Source organism: Odocoileus virginianus, chromosome 26, assembly GCF_023699985.2.
Source record: "Odocoileus virginianus isolate 20LAN1187 ecotype Illinois chromosome 26, Ovbor_1.2, whole genome shotgun sequence".
NCBI lineage: Eukaryota > Metazoa > Chordata > Mammalia > Artiodactyla > Cervidae > Odocoileus > Odocoileus virginianus.
The window spans coordinates 9305500-9328183 of NC_069699.1; the positions used below are offsets into that span (position 1 = coordinate 9305500).

Sequence of the window (22684 nt, forward strand, 5' to 3'; positions counted from 1 at the left end):
ACTGCCCATGTGAGGCAAGCCACAGGCAGTCACTCCTGCAAGTAGGTTCCCATTTAGACTGAGGATACAGCTTCTCTCACACAGCTAGATGGGAACTGGCCTGGAAAATGTGACGACCTCACCTGGTTGTGGGCCTGCTGCGGAGATGAGCCTTTTAGCAGAGCCCCTGAGTACAGGCCTAAGACAGGGCCAAGGTAGCACATGTGCCGCAAGCTTTATGACTCATGAAGGCAAGACCATTTGACCTTGAGTGGAATCCTGCGCCAAAGTTAAATTTATCCACAGGGGATGAAGGTTCAAGGGAAAGTTTAGGAGGTTGTCTCAGGACTCAAACATTAAGTTGTTGAAGTTGAAAACCTGTCTATGAGCAACTTTATAACCCTGGAGGAGAAGGCTTTGGCATTTGGCTCTTAATATGCAGGAAGAAAAATGTCATAAGTGATGGCTTGCAGAGTGCAAAGGTGGAACTTTATTCCAGGTAAAAGCCCTGGGTCTTTCAAAGAACTCTGATATTTCTAGAAGAAACATGAAATAAATGTCATGCCTTTCTTTCTTCCTTCTGAAAAGGTTATCTCTTTGGCCTGTTCTGTCTGTGCTGTTGGGCAATGATTCTAAAGAACTGATCTGATTTCCAGGAAGTAAAATAGTGTATGAATGAGGGATAATTTTCCAAGAAGACATATCAATAACTTTGCCATAAGGTACCATTAGGATATTAATATCAATAGAGTGTTAATACCAATATCCATTAGAACATCCAGGTGGATGGCAAGACTTATATCTTAGTAAATTATAACCACCCTTCCAATGCATGTACACCAGACAAGGCTGCCCATGATCAAATTTTTGCCAAAGTGAGTCAGTTAATACCAGAACTTTAATTATTTTGTGATGAGGATGTCCATATCCTTCTGAAGAAAAGATACACCTGATATATCAGTGACCGTGCAATAGCTTAAATTTAGAAATGGAGGACTGAATTGTTTTCCCCCAGCATGATCTGAGGAAAATATATCTGCCTAATGAAAGTGGTTTGAGACCATCAAATCTATCAAATTTAATCAAAGGCTGAAGAGTAAAAAAAAATTCTCCTGAATAACTGATGAAAGATTAACTCAACTTACTGCTGTCCCGAGGCTTTAGTAGCCTTTTTATGTGCTGTTAAATTTAATCCACACAGCAGCTCTATAAGGTAAGGTCATTATCCCAAGTTAAGGAACCAAGATTCAAAGATTTGCCTAACATTGCACAGCTAGTAAGTAACAGAGCTGGATTTGTAGCCAGGTCTGTCTGACTTCAGACCTCATGTGCTTCCCCCTGTACTATTCTTCACCCCTCCTGGGAGTACTGCCCACTACCCAGTCACCACAGGCAGACTCAATCAACAGAAAAGACAGAAGATGAGCAGGCCACCAAGAATCACCCAGTTAATGAGCAGCATATATGCAGATGACACCACCGTAATGGCAGAAAGCAAAGAAGAACTAAAGAGCCTCTTGATGAAAATGAAAGAGGAGAGTCAGAAAGCTGGCTTAAAACTTAGCATTCAGAAAACTGAGATCATGGCATCCGGTCCCATCACTTCATGGCAAATAGATGGGTAAAAATGGAAACAGTGGCTGACTTTCTTTTTGGGGGCTCCAAAATCACTGCAGATGGTGACTGCAGCCATGAAATTAAAAGATGCTTGCTCCTTGGAAGAAAAACTTTGACCATTCTAGACAGCATATTTAAAAGCAGAGACATTACTTTGCCAACAAAGGTCCGTTTAGTCAAGGCTATGGTTTTTCCAGTGGACATGTATGGATGTGAGAGTTGGACTATAAAGAAAGCTGAGGGCCAAAGAATTGATGCTTTTGAACTGTGGTGTTGGAGAAGACTCTTGAGAGTCCCTTGGACTGCAAGGAGATCCAGCCAGTCCATCCTAAGGGAAATTATTCCTAAATATTCATTGGAAGGACTGATGCTGAAGCTGAGACTCCAGTACTCTGGCCACCTGATGCAAAGAACTGACTCATTAGTAAAGACTCTGATGCTGGGAAAGATTGAAGGTGGGAGGAGAAGGGGATAACAGAGGATGAGATGGTTGGATGGCATCACCGACTCAATGGACGTGAGTTTGAGCAAGCTCCAAAAGTCATTAATGGACAGGGAAGCCCAGCATGCTGCTGTCCATGGTTTTGCAAAGAGTTGGACATGAAACCAACTCTCAGTGACTGAACTGAAATGAACAGAATAAGCAGCATTCCCACCAGGACAGTGAGTGAGCCACCAACTGCTCTCAAAAAAAGAACTAACACCAGAAGGTGTATTAACCAGGCAAACAGAATAAGATTTTACAATGAGCAAGATTGATGCCTTCAGAGAGATACAAAAGACAGTATTCCCATGAAATAGAATTAGTTAGAGTTTTGTAAATTTAAAATTTTGACCATTCAAATAAAACCCTCAGTATATGAGCTGTGTAGTAGAATGGGTATAAGAGAATAAAGTAGTGGATCGGAAACTTGAATGATTTTAAGAATGTAGTGCGAAAGGACCGAAAAAATGCCAGTTAAGCTTTTTAAACTATCTAGTATGAAGATCCAAATGCTGTCAATATGAGAGTTAGGAGGCTGGAAAGATGGAAGTGAAAACAAGCAAAGATTCTTCGTCTTGTTTGGGGAAAAGTTTGTGTACCAGTTAGCTCAAGACTTTGATAAAAATAAAGCTTAAATGTGCAAAAAAAAGTTTTATCTTTTTTAAAATCAGTTTATTTATTTTAACTGGAGGCTAATTACTTTACAATATTGTGGTGGTGGTTTTTGCCATACATTGATATGAATAATTTTACTGGCAACTTAGAAGAATAAAACCAATGTGGGGCATCCAAACCACTAAAAAATAAGAAGCATTTAAAAAGGAAAGAATTCATGAATAAGAAGGCAAAGGAAAAAATTTTTTATGTTTATACATACATACATATATATATATATACACACATATATATATATGAGATGGCAAGAATAAATCCAAACATATCAATAATCAGAATAACTGAGAATGAATTAAATGCCCTAGTGAAATTCAGAGACTCCCAGACTGGTATTTTTTAAACCCAAGCATAAGTTACTTATAAGAGACACACTTTTTAAAATGACTATGAGGCATCCAAAAAAAGATAAGGCAAATACTAACAAAAAGAAAGCAAATATAACAATATTAATAGCTAACAAAATAGAATTGAAGCAAAAACAATATTAAATGGCAAAAAATGTATTTTAGAATGATTAAAAATACAGCCCAATGAGAATTTGTAATTTAAGTGAATTTTTACATAACCAGTCACACAGCTATAGAACACATGTAGAGTTTTGTTTCTCCTGATAGAAAAACAAGAAGAAATTTACACATTCACAGTTACTTCAGGAAAATTTATTACAGTTTCCTCAAAAAATCATGTATTTGACTAATGCAGCTAACAATTGTGATCTCTTAGAGAGAGAAAGACCAAGACAAAATGAGTCATAATGTCTGGGTTTCATCAGTACTTGCTTGCTTACCAGCTTTTGGTAACATTGAAGAAGTCCCCTAAATTCTCCAAGCTTATTTTCCTCCTCTGTGAATAGGGTATCTACCTCACATGGTGAGGGTGGGACAAGTTAACGTATTTGGAGCAATTAGTAGAGTTCCTAGTACATAAATAAGGGAATGCATGTCTTTTCAAACATATGTGAACATTCACAAATTACCCATGTATTACACCACAAAAGCAAATCCCAATAGAATTTCTAAAGTCAAAGTAATACAAGCCACATACTCAGACCACAATGCAATAAACTTGGAAGGTAACCACAAAAGTTTAGCCAAGCAGCCAACCAAAAACAGAACTACTTGGGAGTTTTTAAACACAATCCTAATTAACTTTTTAGATAAAAAAAAGAAATTGTAGAGGAAGGGATAAACAAATTAGAAATGAAAGACAGTGAAAGCTTGTTCATATCAAAACTCATGGATGTAGACAAAACCCACACAGAAGAAAATGTTACTACTTACATGTAGAAAACAGGAAAGACTGAAAATAAATGACCTAGGTTGATAACAAGAGCTTAAAAAAGGACAATAAAATATTTTCATTCCTAAGCAAGAAAAATGAAGATAACTGTTGAAGATAAAGTGAAAGCCATGAAATGGCAGGGGGAGTATTGTACATCAGTAAAACTGAAAGCTGGGAATTCTTTTGTCACATAAAATAGACAAACCTACAGCAAATTTGATCAAGAAAGGAAAAAGAGTAATAATGCCAAAAAACAACCAACCCTAGAAATGATAAAGTAACTACACTCACATGAAGTAGATTTTTAAATTATTCACAATATAATTTTCACACATGTAAAAAGTCTAAAAGAAGTATATGAGGTAAAATAATATAGCTAGACCAGTTACCTTAGAAGAAATGAGAAAGTAGTATATAGATGTTAAATTATAATGTTGTACACCTGAAACTTGTATAATTAAAGAAAAATGAAACATAGCTGAAGACCTGTGCCCTAAAAAAGCACCAGACCCAGATAGCTACATAAGTAAGTTCTACTAAGCCTTCAAGGAACAGGTAATTTATATGTTATATAAGCTGTTCCAGAGAGTAGAAGATGAAGGAACAGCCTGTTCTAGAAAACTAATATAACCCTGATTCAGAAACCAGAAATGAAGAATGGGCACTCACACAGAAAAGGAAACCACAAGCCAAACTCACTTTGAAAACAGATACAAAAATTCTAAATAAATGTTTCCGAATCAATTCCCTTTAGAAGAATATATCCTGAATAAAGTAGGATATAATCCAGAAACGGCTAGGTTGATTCTCCATAACGAAACTGATGAGCATTATTCACTCTTAATAGTAAAGGGATTAAAGGTGATACAGCCAGCTGCTTATCTTGATGAAGGCTTCTAAAAAGTCAGAAATTAAATACATCATCCACTTGTGAGGTTTTGTTTTGTTTTGTTTTAATTTCCAGCAAGGCAAGCCTGGAAGGGAACCTCCTCTACTTGACTAAGCCTCCCTATCAGAGCCTATAGAACACTTCAGCCTGATGCTGGAACATTAGGAGCCCTGCCACCTAAGCACGGAGTGAAGGCATGAGTTCCTCCTCTTGTCTCTCCAGTTTAGCCATGTTGAGGTCATAACAATAAAAAGAAATGAATAAACTTTACTGTCAGGAAAGAAAACACAGTATCCCTATTGCAAACGATGTTATTGTTTCCCTAGAAAATCCAAGATAATCAACTGAATTTGAGGCTTTGTGAATGCACAAAGGAAAAGCTTGGGCACACTTATAGACTTCCTAACCTTTGAAGGCATTCCCTAAGCCACACACAAGTCCATCGGCTAAGGGTGGAGATCCAGGTATTTATGTAAAACATCTGACCAGTCATTGACTGACCACTAAGCTGTGTTGATCCAGGACAGCCTCTAGGAAACCAGGCTTAAAAGTAAAAACAAGTGTAAAAAAAATTAGCAGAGGCATCAGAGGCTACACACTTCATGAGAAACAAGCTCCACAGAATTAGTCCAGGCAAGCCACTAAACAAGAGAAACAAAAAAAGGAGCAGCTGCCACCCCAAAAAAGAGTTGCTGCAATACTTATGCATTAAAATGTTCAGACAATATTTAAATAATTTAATCTACATTTGAGGTTGGTTAAAAAAAGATCTAAAATTCCAAGATTGAACACATTGACAGTGCAAAGACAGGAACATATACATGATTTATACCTCTCATTTAAATATTTAGTCATATTAAAGTATTTATGGTATGTTTGAAATAGATGATTTGGGGGGGAAGGGCAAAAAATATGTCAGTTAATTGTGTAATTTAATTCTTAATAATTGTAAGTGGTTAGCAATCTACGTTGAATTTATAGTTTTGCTATTTTAAAAGAAATGTAGTCTTGAAATCTAAAATAATTGCAAGTTGCTAAGTGTATATTTTGGTTGTATTATAATAAAATACAAACATTAGTGTTTTATGGTTATAAACAAAAAAAAATGTTCAGATTTTTTTTTAAAAATTGCAAAACATGCAAAGAAATAGGTCTAGAGAAAGCATTGCACAGGATGGGGAAAGGAATCAATAGAAGCTATCTCTGAGGAGCCCAGATGTTGGACTTAGCAGTCAAGGACTTCAAAGCAGTTCTTATAAATATGTGTAAGGAACTAAAAAAAAACATGTTTAAAGAATTAAAGGAAAGTGTGATAACAATGATTTCTCAAATAGAGAGTATTAATGAAGAAATGGAGATTATAAAAAGAGAACCAAGTAGAAGTTCTGGAAAGTGAAATGAAAAATTACTTGGGGAACTCAGTAGCAGAGCTGAGCCAACAAACTTGAAGATAGATTGGTAGAAACTATTCAGTCTGAAGAACTAACAGAAAAGAGAATACAGTCATCCCTCAGTATCTATGGGGCATTGATTCCAGGACTCCCCATGGATACCAAATTCCATGGATGTCCAAATCCCCTATATAAAATGGCATAGTATTTGCATAGAGTCTACACACATCCTATTGTTGTTGTTTAGTCACTAAGACCTGTCTGACTCTGAGACCCCAGGGACTGTAGCCCACCAGGCTTCTCTGTCCATGGGATTTCCCAGGCAAGAATGCTGGAGTGGGTTGCCATTTCTTCTCCAGGGAATCTTCCTGACTCAAGGATCAAACCTACATCTCCTGCCTTGGCAGGTGGATTCTTTACCACTGAGCCACCAGGGAAGCCCATACACACATCCTACCATATTCTTTAAATAATCTCTAGGTTATTTATAGTAACTAATACAATGAAAACAGAATTTTAAATAGTTGCAATTACATTGTAAATACTTTATAAATAGTTGTTAGCATGTGACAAATCCAAGTTTTACTTTTTGAAACTTTCTGGAGTTTTTTTCCCAAATGTTTTAAACGTGTGGTTGATTGGATCCATAGATGTGGAACCTGTGGATAAGGAAGGCCAATTGTAGAGAAAAACAAGTAAAGCCTCAAAGACCTGTGGGACACCGTAAAGCTTACTGAAATACACATAATTAAAGTTCCAGAGGAGAGGATAGAGAGGAGGGGGAAGAAAAAATATCTGATGAAATAATCATCCCAAACAATAGAAGTATTATATATAGACTCCTTCATAATAAATGATATGAAGAAAATTGTCTATCCATTTGGGAAGAAATTTTAGAAAACTGGTAACTGACTGAAAAAAAAATAGATGGATTAAAAAGTTATATGTAAAAAAGAAATATCAGTTAAAAGTACTGAATATTTTTATAATCTTTGTATGGGAAAGGTCTTCTTCCAAAGCAAGTTATAAATTCTAAAGCCCATAAGAGAAGATCAGCAAGTTTAAATTTATGAAAATATCAATGTCTTTCATGATCAAAATGCATCATAAACAAAACTAAAAGATATTTGGGAGAATATACTGGCAACATAGTTCACATACAAATAATATGTAAGGACTTACACAAATAAAAATGAAAAGGCCCAAAGTTATAAAAATGGGGAGAGCAATATGAACAGAAGATTCATAAAAGAAGAAACTTTAATGACAAACATAAAGACATTTAAATGGCAAATAAACATTAACCTCACCAGTAATCAGAGAATGTAAACTCAAATGAAAATGAAGTGTTCCCCCCCGCCCCCGTTAAACTGGCAAAAGTCTAAAAGATTGTTAATATCCACTGTTGGTTAAGACGAGGGATAATGGGCACTCTCAAGTACTGTTGGTGTGAAGGACAATTTGACAGTAACTATCAGAATTAAAAGTACAAATACCAACAATTCCACTTTTCAGACCTTGCTTCAAAGTTCTCACATAATATATTCAGTAGAAGTTTCTAATGTTTGGATAGTAGATGTGAGTCGTCATCATTCCCAGTTTAAATGTAGACTTTTCCTATGTTAATAGAGTAGACTGTAATTTTTTGTTGTTGTTCCGTCACTAACTTGTGTCCAGCTCTATGTGACCCCATGGACTGTAGCACTCCACTCTCCGCTGTCTTCCGCTGTCTCTCAAAGTTTGCTCAGATTCATGTCCACTGAGTCAGTGATACTATCTAACCACCTTATCCTCAGCTGCCCCCTTTTCCTTTTGCCTTCAACCTTTCCCAGCATCAGGGTCTTTTCTGATAAGTCAATTCTTTGCATCAGGTGGCTAAAGTATTGGAGCTTCAGCTTCAGCAACAGTCCTTCCAATAACTTAATAATATTCCCTTAGTATTCTGAGAAGGAACGATTATTTTTAGGCTAAAGAAGTAGTAGTAATATTATTGTCATTAATAATGATAATAATAAACTTTTATTAAGAACTTACTATAGATGAGAAACTATACCAAATACTACCTGGACGAATTCTTTTAATCTTCATGATAATTTGGTGAGGAAACAGAGGCACAAACGAAAGGATCACCTAAGGTCACAGAGTTAATAAATGATTAGGTTGATGTCAGCTTTTAACCACTAGACTCTACAGCTGCTATAAGACTCGTAATACCCTTTTGTCTGGATATGTAGCTGTCCAGCAGCCATGGCATTACCTGGAAGTTAGAAGTGTAGAGAGACAGACTGTCATGCACCACCCAGACTTTCTGAATTAGAATCTGTGTTTTATTAAACGCGGTGATTGCTTTGCATGTTAATATTTGAGACGCCATGATCTAAAGCATGTTACTTAACTCTTTCCGAGCTTCCCTTTCCTCATCTGTAAAATGGTGATGACAGTCCTTGCCCCAAAAGGGTGTCGTGGGGATTTTTAAATCCACACTTCCATTCATTCGCCAACTACTTTGCATTCACCCTATGGCAAGCACTATTACTATGAGGAGCAAAACAGACAAAAAATAATAATTTCCAGCCCTCATGTAGCTTACATTCTGGTAGAGGCAAGTAATAAATAAAATGTATGATACGTGACATAATGAGAAATGCTTTGGAGAAAAATAAAGGAGGAAAGGGGGTGAGAGTGGGGAAATTTGTGGTTTTAAATAGAGTGTCCAGGGCAGGTCTTGCTGAGACCTTCATGGTGGCAGCAGGAGGGGGTGGAGGGTTGTTGGGGGTGGTGGGAACCCAAGCTATTGCAGGAGTTTGTGAGGTGATCTTCTTTGCTCATAAGGTCTTGCCAAAGTCTATGTTTCCTGATAATTCTCTTACCTTGATTTTAGTGCTAGTTGTTTTCTCTCCTTTAAAATACCAGCCCCCCTGGTGCACTGGGATGACCCAGAGTGATGGGATAGGGAGGGAGGTGGGAGGGGGATTCAGGATGGGGACTCATGTACACCCATGGAGGATTCAAGTCAGTGTATGGCAAAACCAACACAATATTGTAAAGTTAAAATTAGTAAATAAATAAATTAAAAATAAATAAATAAAATAAAATACCAGCCCCATGGCTCCCCTGCATGGTGGTGTTCAAACTAGACATCAAGAGTCTGTGTGTGTCCTTGTTAGCACTCACTATGGGGGAGATCTCTGCCCCAAAGTGAATCACTTCTCTGGCCACAGCAGTTGACAGTAACGCTGATTTTTGAAGCTGGCTGGTTGTTAATACACATTTTGCACGAGAAAAGTCCTAGGTTTTATGATTTAGTTATGCTTGGAGCGTATTTGGAACAAGAAATCTCCCTGTAGCAGGCTTAATAGAGGCCAAGACATAACTTGTACATAAGCCAGGCCTGGTACTTTAAAGCAACCCAGCAAATAACCCAAAGCAAAATTGAACAACTCACTTTTTTTTTTTTCCCAGTGTCTACTACTTTCCCCCTTGGTGAACCCATGCTTCTCTTTTTTTGAATATTTTTATTGAAGCAGAATTGATTTATAATATCATGTAAGTTTCAGATGCTCAGCCAGGGATTCAATCGTGTGTATATATTCTTTTTCAGATTATTTTCCCTTATAGGTTATCACAGAATATTGAGTTATTACAGCAGGTCTTTGATGATTATCTGTTTTATACATAGTAATGTGTATACGTGTGTGTATATGTTCATCCCACCCTTCTAATCTATCCCTCCCCCACCCCCCTTTCCCCTTTGGTAATCATCAGTTTGTCTCTGGAAACACATGCTTCTTTTTTCCCCCCTCCTTTACTCTCAGTTTCTTCTGTAGAAATTCAAGGACTCACCCAAAACCAGATTAGTTAACTGTTAGTAATACAGCTTATGTTATGTGATAAGGAGATAAGAGAGGGAAGCGGGGGTGGAAAGAAGAAACCCTTTCCAGCAGAAACAGATGGATTTCCAGCCCTGAAATGGGTTTGGGGGGAGGTTATATGATCCACTCCTCTGCTTTGAGCAGAATACAATCGAGACCTCTCTGCAGAGCTGTGTTTCAGCAAGTTCTCCTGGTTTAGGCAGTCTGATGTGCCTTGAATCCCATGTTTTATGACTATCTTCAATTCATCATGCTCTAATTGCCCCATGTTTTCTAACCTAAAATGGAAAACAGTTGCCTGGTTCCCTCTGTGGCGAAGTTGAGCTGTTTCTTAGTCATTCTTCCCACTTCTCTTCCCGAAAAAGTTCACAGTTCCTTTAGTTCTCTTTTTCCCATTCTAAGCCCTTCTCTTTGTTCTCTTCATATCCCCAAATAAATAAAAATTCAAAACTGAGTCCCAAGTACTATACATCTTTATCCAGCCTCTCCTTATCACAGATGATTATTTCCCTGGTAGGGATGACCTGGTTTACCATTTGAAAATGTATTTCTATTCCTAATAATTTCCCTTACAGCTCTGCGAGACAACCTGAGGTTCTCTGTAAAAAGATCAACAAGCAGATCTTAATGGCCAAACCCATGAGGTCCGAAACCCTGCGTGACCTTCCACTCACCTCTCCAGGCTATGTTCTACAACCTCCTCTGCCCCCAGCCTCAACCCTGACCCTGTCTTCCAGCCACTCTGGACCATGAAGGCTGCTGACCCACCCACCATGCACTTCTCTGGGCTCCATGACCTTGCTAATGCTTCTCCCTTCCCTCTGGCTGTGGGAAGCCCGCTCATTCCTCAAGAGCCGGTTCACACATCCTCTCTTCCATCAAGCCCTCCCAGATGCCTTCCTAGATTGTCTTGCCTCAGGACCTTTGCACCTGCCTCTGCTGAGAACACTCTCCCCCCAAATCTCCGCATGACTAGTTACTTCTCATAATATAGATCTGAGCCCAAAGTTCACCTTTTGGGGAAGGTCTCCCCTGACTACTTCAGCTAAAGTTGCAAACCTGTCAACTTTCTGTCCTGTTTCCCTGTGTGTTAGTTTCTTCATAGCACTCACCACTGTCTGAAATTGCAGTTTTTGTTTGTCTCTCTTCTTCCACAAGATTAAAAACACTGGTAAAGTAAAGGTCACAGCCACCTTGTATTCTGTGCATCCCCCGCCCATAGCGTGCACTCAGATAAATGAAAATGATGACTGCTCCCACTCTGTTAGTATCACCATCACATCTCTCAGTGTTAGGACAGGGTGTGTGTCCTTAGACACGCTCACACCCTACTGCACATCTGACGAGCACCTCATACTCTCCAGGAACTCAGAAAATGTGCGCTGAGCTAGAATCTCTGGGTAGAGATGTTTGGACTGTTTCCCTTCACCCACAACAGAAGTTGCTTTAATTTCAATGTGGGGAAAAAGTAAAAATGTTAAACTTTGAAATAAGGGGCTGAATCACTTATCAAAAATGAAGGCTTCTAAGAGCAAACTTAAACTCCACAATTTTGGGGCTGGAGATATTATGAAAACATTCTCTGCCTCTGTCTCTCTTGCTCTGTCTCTCTCTCTCCCTCTCTCTGTTTCTCTCTCTCTCTCTCTCTCTCTCTCTCTCTAACACACACATACACACACACACACACATACACATACATATATACACATACACATAAGTCCTCTGATTTTGACGATGGCCTCAAACCACTTTCTTTTTCCTTCTTTCTGCACATGTCTGAACATGAGCTGAATAATCAGGTCCTGAAATGAGTCAGGGTTAGGTTGGCTTTTAATTTTTTCTTTCAACAGAAACCAAAAGAGAGGGGATGGCTGATGGAATTCTGGAGTAAGAATTACGTTCCTGGGCTCTTGGGTCAATTTTAGTCTTGGCTACAGGGAGAAAGCGTGTGTGTTTTTGGGCACAACTTACACTCAACCCGCAATCTCTGAAAGGTAGGGGAAGAGCGGCAGCCTGGTACGCATGCGCCGTGTGTTGCCGAGGCTGCCTTTTAGCCCTTGTGGATAGAGGGAGTGAGTCAGGGCAGCCGGCCTGGCTTCCGGCTGACTGAGGGCCCTGCAGTTATCAGAGGTCGCAGGGTTTGGGTGCAGGGCTTCTGAGACATCTGGAAGCATTAACACTTCATGGTAGCATGTGGGTGATGATACTGAGGTGCCTGTGTTCTCTGGTCTTCAAAACAAATCAGCCTTAAAAGTTGGTGGTTATGCAGTTTACTTTCCTCCTTCCTTTTTTCATTCCTCAAAAGCAACATAGCCCTGTCACTGCAGGCGTGGCGGGTTGTTAGCAAAGTTGATAACAGGAAATCTCACTGAGGATAAACAGAGCACATCAGTCATTGCCCAGAAACACATGGTTCTCGTTGAACCTGCCGAGGACTAATTGAGTGTGCATCAGAGGCACGGAAACAGGAAAACTCATTTCTGATAGACCCAGCAGGTATGTTCTGACCACAGGGAACTTCCTCAACATCGTTAGACACTGAGAAGTCATTATCTCCCCAGCTGTAATGGTGCCAACTACATTTACTTCTCCTAAACATATGCCAAAATGCATATTTCAGGCCTTTCCTGAAGTCTTGAAGCTTTAGATTCAATGAATGACATCTAGGTTTCTCTTTTCATGGCTTTTGTGTGTACTCCCTCAGAAAGGCAGCGTAAGAGGTTAGACAGGTGTTTATACCTGAAATATAGCATCCAGAAAATGATTATTATTTACCTTTTGGTAAAAAAGCAATAACAAAGTTATATGTCTAATAAATGAAGAGATAACTCAGTGAATCCATAGGTGTGCTGCTTTATCCTTTAACATAAGATAGGTATGAGCTTTGTTCTTTACCATAAAATCAGTCCAAGAACTACAACCGGAGTTTAAATAAGCCAGTACAATTCCAGGGACTATGTTATGTCCCACATGGAGGCTACTGACTCATTTATTATCCAAATCAACAGACCATTCTGCTTCCAAAATGTTTCATTATCTGTGGAAGGAAAATATTTTTGGCATGCACATCAAGTGCTCAGATAGCATACTTAAGTTTTTTGCTAAAGAGAATCTGACCACATCTGGAAATTCTTTGGTGTCACTGCTTCTCTGAAACTACATGCCATCTGCATCACTTTAAGTAGAGTAAAAGGCCATCCCGAAGCTTTGAAATGGGCCTCATGGGGGGTGAAGGGGGACTTGTCTTTCTCTGATTAAATGTAAATGAACCCTGTTTTACAGGGCAGTCTTAGTGGTGGCCTGCACTCTTGACTTTTCAGCATGTTGGCCTGTGACACCAGGGGAAATCTGTGCAGGGGATGGTGAAAAATACTATTGTTTTAGCCAAACCCTAGAACTGGTGGGGAAAAAAATCATTGCCTTTTATCGTAAGAAGTGATATCTTTTATGAAATAATGGCAGATTCATACAGAGGTCAGAATTATACAACAGAACATGCTCTTTCTTTCCTCTGGAATGTTGGTTTTGAGGCTTTGCCTCTTCATTTTCTGTTTTAGTTTTGGTCTCAGTAACATGCTGACCTTTCAGATCAAATACCACTTTTCACAGTGGCCTTAAGGGACAGGGAGGGGGTTGGGGAGGCAAGTCTTTTATTTAGAAGATAATTTTCAACTGGAAAGAGAGAAGACATCTGGAGTTGAAGTTACGATCTTTCCAGGCTTTTTAGAGTCACTTCCTTTCCCTTTCTAGAAATTATTAATAAAAGGCACTGGGTCATTGTTACATTTCTTGCTCCTTCTGTTCCAACTCTTCAGGTTTGTCAACGGGCTATTATTTATGGGTGGCTGTTCTGTGTTCTCATTTACCCATTTCATTTTGAAACCAGAACATAGCTCTTCACTTGAGTGGGTCTAGCAGGGCCTGTCCAAAGCTAGAACCTCATATTAACTTACCTTGTACTGTTGTGGTCATCAAAGTGCTTTTCCTTTTCATCTATTTGTAGGAACACATTGGAGTCTCTAGCTACCCACAGAGGTAAATATCAGAAAATCATAACTTGCCAAACTGATACGCAAGGGGACCCTTTCACAAAGCAAAAGAATGCATAATTCTTGAGAAAGGCCTACCAAAGGATGCCTTTGACAACTCCTACCTTTAAATGATGTGTGCGCGCACACACACAAAAATTGTTTTCCCAATCTTTCAAATATATTAGTAACATAGAACTGGGCATAGCCATTATAAGGAACTACACAAGATGGTTATCACTGTTTTTTCGTTCTTGTTTTAAATAGTCATTGCAGTTTGAGACATCAGAGTGAATAAATGGAGATTTTGAGTGTCTACCCCTGCTAGGTTATTCTGGGTCTACATTATACAGTCTTGAAAGGTGATACATAAAATTATTTGTCTTAGGATTTATTAAATTGTTGTCATCATTCACTGTTCTTTGGTGAATATCAAGACACTCAATAGGAAATCATAGCAATGTGATTAACATAAGGGATAATACTAAGGGCACTTTCAGACTATAGAAAACTATCACAGTTTACATTTTGCTGAATGGAAGTGTAGCTTTTATTTATCTTTCTAGTAGTAAACATCTTAGATTGGCTAAATTAACCAGTTGGTATCATTTCTGAACCCTATTTTATGAGGACTGTTTTTATTTCAAACATTGAAATAATGTTTCAATTTAAAATTTATATTAGCAAAGCCATTGTAGCCAGTGTTCAGCCTCCTATGACAGAGAAGGGACTGGTTATCTTCTCGTATCTTTGTTCCAAGAGTAGGCAGTAGGTAATTGAATTAGCAAAGTAGGCATTCAAAACATTCTCTGGGTTTTTAAGCTCAAGGGTCGTGTGAATTTAGAAGAGCAGGTGGTAAGTCAGGGGATGGGTCATGTTTACCCAGTTGCCATCAGCTGTGATCGGTGTCACACGATATGGAAAACCAGCCCTGGGATGTAGCCGAGAACAGAAAGTCAATGATTAACAGATAAATGTGCGTTAACATGAAACACATGTTATTTTAAAAAATGAACCTATGCCTCCCTTTAATCCAAGTCATTTCAACAAACATAGTTTCTAGACCAGACTTCACCTGAGACCCACATTGGTGAAGACATGGCTCCTGGGAAGAACCGTTGCCACTGAATTTATTCCTCTGTTAGTTTAACCTTCTGTTTCTCTTCTCTTTCCGTTGTACTGTGTCCAGGGTAGTGGGGAGGGCATCAAGCCGGGGACACTTTGGTGACCCTTCCCATGCCTAGAACCCAGTCATTTGTAATGTGGTTAGGGAATGAGGCTGATGCCAGTTGAAAGAGGAAATCCATGCACTGGCCTGCTAAAAATATACCAATAATACCACATATCTGAGATAAAAAATGGTCCCTCAATTTTGAGACATGTTACTCTACCTTCTGGATCACTCCCCGCCTCTGTGACTCCTTTGTGTCCATGCCCACCTCTCCTGCCTCACTTCTGGTCACTACTCTCGAGCGCCATTCATCCAATGCTTGACCATGTTGAACTACCCGGCTCTCTAGACCCAAGCCTCCTGTTTATACCTCCATGCCTTTGCACCTGCGGTTCCCCTCTCCCCTGTCCCTGTTACTCTCTGGAAGTGTCTTTACCCTCTAAAATCTACCTGCAGGGCCACCTTCTCTGAGTCAGGAGTGCAGTTCATGACAGGGGCCAACTTGCTGGTTGGAAAAGAAACATGTAGGCAAGATCGACAGTCACAATAGGAGCTCTGCTCTGAGGGCTAATGAAAGATAAACTGATATAGTGGGACAGAGGGTGTGCAGTCTGGATGCAAGGAAGGTGAGGCTGGAGAGGGAGCATCCTGGTGGAGACTTTGGTCCATGGCCATACCACCACCCTGAAAGTGCCCAATCTCGCCTGGTAGGGACTTTGGAGATGGTGCTCCTTCCATAGTCAGAGCTGATAGGCACATAACCTCTCTGGGCCTCAGTTTTCTCATCTGTAAATAAAATAGAGTGAAACTTAAGGAAACCAGATGCCCCAGTTTGCCTGGTGCATCCCTGATACAGGTCTTTCTTGCTGTTCTGTCTGGTTGACTCCCCCACTTCATTCTCAAAAACTATCCCCATTTAGACAATAAATCATATGGTCACCTACTGATAATATCACCCTCTGTGAGTGGGTGTTACAAGGATTAAATCTATCCCATAACTTTGTTTCCCTGGTGGCTCAGATGGTAAAGAATCCACCTGTGATGCGGGAGACCTGGGTTCAATCCCTGGGTTGGGAAGACCCCCTGGAGAAGGGAACGGCAACCCACTCCAGTATTATGGCCTGGAGAATTCCGTGGACTGTGTGGTCCATGGTGTTGCAAAGAGTCAGACACAACTGAGCAACTTTCAGTTTCATAACTATAGACTAGCACCCAATGTTAGCTAGTATTATTCCCATTTATACCTGAACTCAGCATGGAGAAGGGGCCTTAAGCAGCTAAAATCAGTTTCCAAGGTGATGTGCCTGGAGCAGGAAGACTTAGAAAACAGGTTGGAGGGCTTCCCTGTCCCTCCAGGCCCAGAGAAAGGGACTCTGTTAAGGAGTTGTGTTCTGGGCACCTGAGAGAGACCTGTGTCCTGTCTCTCACTCCAAGTCAGCCACCTACTGTTCGTACCTTGTACAGACCGCTCTTTTGAGGCTACAACATGGACACGCCCTGTTTCTTCAGCCCTTTTATCAGATCACCACACTCTAGGGAGTCTAGATGTCCTTTTCCACCTGGTGACAGATAATGGTAACATTCAACACAGAGAGTTAATTCCCTTTTCCAGTATTTTACCCATGAGTCAGGCCTAATTCATACTTCAAACCCACTACCTAGAGTACCCTGAGGATACTTCATCCTTAAACAGGCCTGCGTCCTTGGAGGCTCCTGACCACGAAGGTTCCCCTGACTGAGGCTGACCGAAACTCTGCCACTAAATGATGTCCACGATCTCTTGGGCTCCCCACAGTTTCCCAAATCACAACCAGTGCTTGGTTTCAACTTGCACAATGTTTTCTTTCGGGTCAGGACCAGGGGAGAGGTGGAGGCCAAATGGCAGCAGCAAACCCTCAATAGTTGCCTTGGCCAAGTTCCGCCTTGACACAGTGTCCCACGTCCTCTTGTCCTTTTTTCTGTGTTTGGTAGAGTTCTTTTATTCACATTCCAGTAGAGACGGCCTCTTTCAGCTCCCTGAGGACATGAGCGGCCGTGTCATGAGAAGTGTTTGGAGTCAGATAGTCTGGAAAACAGATGAGGAGTGGGTGGGCAGGGCTGAGCAGGGGTCAGTGGCTGCAGAATCCTCGGTCAGCCACAGAAATAAAGCAGTTGGAAAATGAGTGCCATGGTGCGTGGATTGTCTGCGAGAAGAAAACCTTGCTTCCCCTTGACGACGTCACCACCGGAGAGAGTGGTTAGAACCCAGCTGTGAGGGCTGGGTGCTGAGTAATTGCTTATCTGTGTAGCAGGAGACTAGGTGACTCCACGTGCTAATGAAAAGGCAGGAGAATCCTCAAGGGCAGAATTAACAACTGGGGACAACCTTAGTGACCATGTAGACCACCATCCTAACTTCACACATGAGGAAACTAAGGCCCTGGAGACCTGAACCGCCTCAGCTGTTAGGAGGTGAAACCCAGGACCATTTGTGCCAGAGCATTCCTTCATTGAGTGCTGCTTGCTGCCACCAACCAATCAGGTGACCTTGGACGAGTCACAGACCTCAGGACCTCTGGTTCCTTATCTGTCAGCCAAGGCCACGGGACCACATGATCTTGGAGCTGCCTTCCAGAAACAACATTCCAGGATGTTCTGTTCCCCTTCCAGCCTGAGACAGCATGGAGTGGCCTGGCCACCCAGCCAGCAGGCACTTTATCTCCCATGGAGCAGAAGTGGGTCAGATGGAGGACTCTGAAATTTCTGGGCTTGTAGGTTCATGGTTCCTTCCCTTTGACCTGGGTAAGAAGAGGAAGGGATGGCTTCCCTCCACCTCCATCTCCACCCCTAGTCCCTCTGTGACCACCACCCCCCCCCCAGCCCCAGCCTCAGCCTCTGGACCTGAGAGGCAGGAAAGTTGGCGAGAAGGTCTCTGGAGCTGAATGACCTGTGCCCCAGCCCAGTTCTGCTGCCTGCCCTCGGGGAGACATGGCCTCCCCTTGCCTGTCAACTTGCCCATCTGTAAAATGCTAACAGTAACTGCACTCACCTCACAGGGGTGTGCAGTAAGGGCTGCACAAGTGTCGACTGCTATCACGTCTGTCACATCTGTTCTATCCACGCACACGGAACAGTCCGTCACCCTCATGACCCTAGCCAGGGCCTGAGTTGCTCGTTTTAGCTGAGGGAGTGTCTACAAGCGGATTAGCTGGCGTGAACCAGACCTGTGCAGCACGGAGCAACCTTTATCCTCCTTTGAGAGAGACTCCCCTGAACCTCCCCCAAAATTGTCATTTTCCCCAGTTGATGTGATTCCCGTGTAACCACAGTCAGAGCATGACTGGCTGAGATTTTCATTCACCACAGACTCAGCTTCTGCTTCCCTTCCCCAGATTCCCCTGGGGCAGATCAGATGTCCTGTCAGATCGCATCACATCCCCATCATCACCCTTTGCACGGGCCCCTGAGACTCCAGGGGGACAAAGGAAGGGAGAGCTCTGAGCTGTGTCTCTGCCCCACTCTTGGAGCCAAAGTTGGTCCTCGTTCCTCCCGCTGTGATTCCCCGCCCCTTGCCTCAAGGTGCTGGTGTCCTGTGGGGATGACGGTGAATCTGGCTGAGTTGGGGCTCTACTCCACCACTTCCCCCCCACCCCCTACCTGGACACCTGAATCATCCACTGTGGAGCCAGGAGGAACTCTGCCCCAACCCTGATTTTAATTAGGAACAGGTGCATCCTGCAAGACTCAGGGTTCCGTCCCTCTCAATCCAGACGAAATGTGTTTTGAGGAGCCCGGCCTGAAGGAACGTGAATGCCACAGGGCTACAGAAGGATGGTCCCTCCAACAGCCTTTTGGCAAATGTTCGCCGAAGACAAATAGGAAAATAGGGACCCACATGCTTCCGAGTGAAATATGATTGGAATTAACATGAGCACACATTCAAGTTCTCAAATGGTCAATGAACAAAATTTTTTCCATCTGCGAGGTGCTGTGTATACCCCAAAAGAGAGCAACCCCCAAAGAACACAGTCCCCCACTTTTCCAAAGAGGTGAATTTAGCAAAGTTTTTTGGCCAATTTAACAGGAATCAGAACTGTGATTGCCTTTGAGGTGGGGGATGGGAATTGACTGGAAAAGAGTCAGGGAATCTTTCTGGAGTAATAGATGTTCTGTCCCTTCCCTGGGATGGTGGTTATATGCGTGACTTCATTTGTCAAATTCATCAAACTATACCCTTAGAATCTGCATTTTTAGGGAGTGTAAATTTTACCTTAATTTTAAAAAAAAGTTGTAAATACCTACTTGTAATACTTAACCTAATCAGGTATTATACACTGAAAATTATCTAAGAATACTAGATTAATTTATACTGCTCTTTTGATTCACATTTCACTAAGTGATTTCATGCAGATGTACATCTTCTGAGGTCAATGGATTGCATTATTAAAGCCACTGTTTAAGTTGACAGTATTCCAAAGCATATCATCTTCAATTCATCTAATTTATTTGAAATGCAGAACATTTTGAATTCGTGTTTGATGCTGAAATGGTATTGCTAGACACAAAGACTCATTTGCATAATGTTACCACAGTTATTTTTCTCGTTTGTCTTGGAAGTGATTATTCACATTTCTCACAATGTAAGCAACTAATGTTTTGCTTTCTAAAAATGAACTTTAAAATATTTATCACAACTTTAAAAAGTTGCACCCCAAAATAATCACCACATCTATGTTAAATCTCATTGCCTCCTTCCCATTAATTGCCTCTAGTGACCTCAAATGAGAAGGCAATGGCACCCCACTCCAGTACTCTTGCCTGGAAAATCCCATGGATGGAGGAGCCTGGTAGACTGCAGTCCACAGGGTCGCTAAGAGTCAGACAGGACTGAGCGACTTCACTTTCACTTTTCACTTTCATGCATTGGAGAAGGAAATGGCAACCCACTCCAGTGTTCTTGCCTGGAGAATCCCAGGGACGGGGGAGCCTGGTGGGCTGCCGTCTATGGGGTCGCACAGAGTCGGACACGACTGAAGCGACTTAGCAGCAGCAGCAGTGACCTCAAAAGCATCCAGAACCAACACTGATTAAGACCATTTCAGGCTGGTATATCTTCCCAGATTTCAACTGAGAGAGTATCAAATTACAAGATACTTTTAAAGAGCCCTAAGTCCCTTTAGTTCCCTGGAAGTCCCTGGTTAGGACTTGGAGCTTTCTCTGCCCTGGCCCCAGGTTCAATTCTTGGTTGGGAAGCTAATATCCCTGCAAGCTGCAGAGCAGGGCCAAAAACAAACAAGCAAAATGCAGTGTATTATAAAGAACAGTAAGTCCCAAAAGTATGAGCAACTTTTAAAGGCAGCACTATTCTCTGAGAGTTAACTTGAGGAAATAAACCTTCATCTTATTTATCTTCAGTCATGTATAGTAAAGGGCTTGCCTGGTAGCTCAGCTAGTAAAGAATCTGCCTACAATGCAGGAGACCCTGGTTCAATTCCTGGGCCAGCAAGATCCACTGGAGAAGGGATAGGCTACCCACTCCAGTATTCTTGGGCTTCCTTGGTGGCTCAACTGGTAAAGAATCTACCTGCAATGCAGGAGACCTGGGTTCGATCCCTGGGTTGGGAAGGTCCCCTGGAGAAGGGAAAGGCTACCAATGTATTATAAAGAACAGTAAGTCCCAAAAGTATGAGGAACTTTTAAAGGTAACACTGTTTTCTAAGAGTTAATTTGAGGAAATCAACCTTCATCTTATTTACCTTTAGGCATATATAGTAAATCCAGGCATACATGTTCAAAGATAAAATAGAGATTTATTTAGCACATTTGGAGATTTTATAGTTCTTTGTCCAAATATTAGTACTGTTAGCTGAAGTTAGAAGTTTCCATGTAAAAACTTTAAACCTTACCACAAATGAGAAGCTGAAGCATTCTTGAATCAATGTAAACACACTATATTTTACTCAAAGGCATTAAAGATAGGAGAGTGTAGTTTAAATAGATGATTCTGGCTAAAATCAATTGTAAACATAATCCTAAATTATGAATTACTATTAATTTTGTGACTTGACCTTAAGTCATGTCAAGGCTTCAACTACAAACAACTTGATATGATAATATATAAAGGAGGCTTCTTTTTTTTTTTTTTTTTTCAGTATTTCCCCAGTTTAGGCACCAAAAATAGTGTTGTTCTTAAAGAAACCAACATGGAAGACTGTACTATTGTTTTGATTTGTTTTTAACATTGCCGTTGGTCAGCATTGTTTTTCCACTAGCCTTTCAAAAGCTGTCAGAAGCAAAATCAGGTAATTCAACAAGAGCTCCTTGGGCATATAAGCTCTTGTATGACTCAATGCAGTGGTTGCCCAATTTTTATTTTATTTTTTTGGTAGCAGAATCCTGGTTTTAAATGTCATTATAGGTGGTTGATGCTCTAGTTGGAATAGAGATGGGGGTCCATAGCAGTCCTGTTTGGTGCCCCTTCTCCTGTCTAGGAAATCCACTAAGGAGTTTCATAGCACCCTATGGGGCCCATGGAGCAGTTTGAAAACCTCTGGCCGTGGACCATGCCTGAAGGCTGGAACTCAGAAGATCTGGGTTCAACAAGTTCTGGTCTATGTGATTGTCAGCAAATGACTTAACCTGAGTCTCGTTTTCCATATCCAAACGAACATGAATGCTCATCTCAGAGTTGCTCTAAGGCTGTTTTTAAAGTTCCTCAAGTCTTACTGTTTCCTAGTCACATCTCACTCATGTGTTGTGTGCCATTGCATCTCAATTATTTCATGACTCAGCATCCACTTTTATTTGTTATTTGGCCTCGCTGATACTGCTACGTCTGCCTTTCAGATTTTCTGCCATTACTGTCTCCTAGAGGATGGACCAGGGTAACGGTTGGCTTTGGGCTCTACCGTGACCACCTCTGAAGGGATTCCAGGCTCGCAGTCTTTTCTTGGGATGGACCACTCATCCAGATTTCTTTTCATTTTCAGGTGGGCCAAGAGAAGGGAAACTGTTCTTTCCAGAAAAACCCAACCCCCTGCATCATCCCTCAAGAACAAGAAAATATCTTCCATACAATATTTGCATTTTTCACAAAGTCGGGAAGGAAAGTCTTGGTAAGAATTTGCTTACTTGTTGGGTTCACGTGGGTGGTCCTCACTAGGAAGGCAAGTCTGAGATGAGAAGCCAGTTTTCTATTTGGCATTTATTGTTTCTCAAATCTGGTTTGAATCAGTTGGCTTAGAAAGTCACAAGGACTATAGTCAACTCCTATTTTTTCAGCCTGAGGTTTCTATCAAAGTGTTAAATTTACATTTCA

The 22684-nt window shown here is 41.0% G+C and overlaps 1 protein-coding gene across 4 annotated transcripts in view; it reads left to right on the plus strand.

Annotated features, from left to right (window-relative positions):
* ITGA9 (integrin subunit alpha 9) overlaps positions 1–22684 on the plus strand; it is a 356853-nt gene that overhangs the window by 294526 nt on the left and 39643 nt on the right. For all 4 annotated transcript variants that reach the window (XR_011483592.1, XM_070455419.1, XM_070455417.1 and 1 more), the window contains exon 24: positions 22356–22481. Coding sequence is in view for 3 of the 4 variants with exons in the window: in XM_070455419.1 (XP_070311520.1) it covers positions 22356–22481 (126 nt within the window). In the remaining variant the exon portion in view is untranslated. The remainder of the gene's footprint in view (positions 1–22355; positions 22482–22684) is intronic.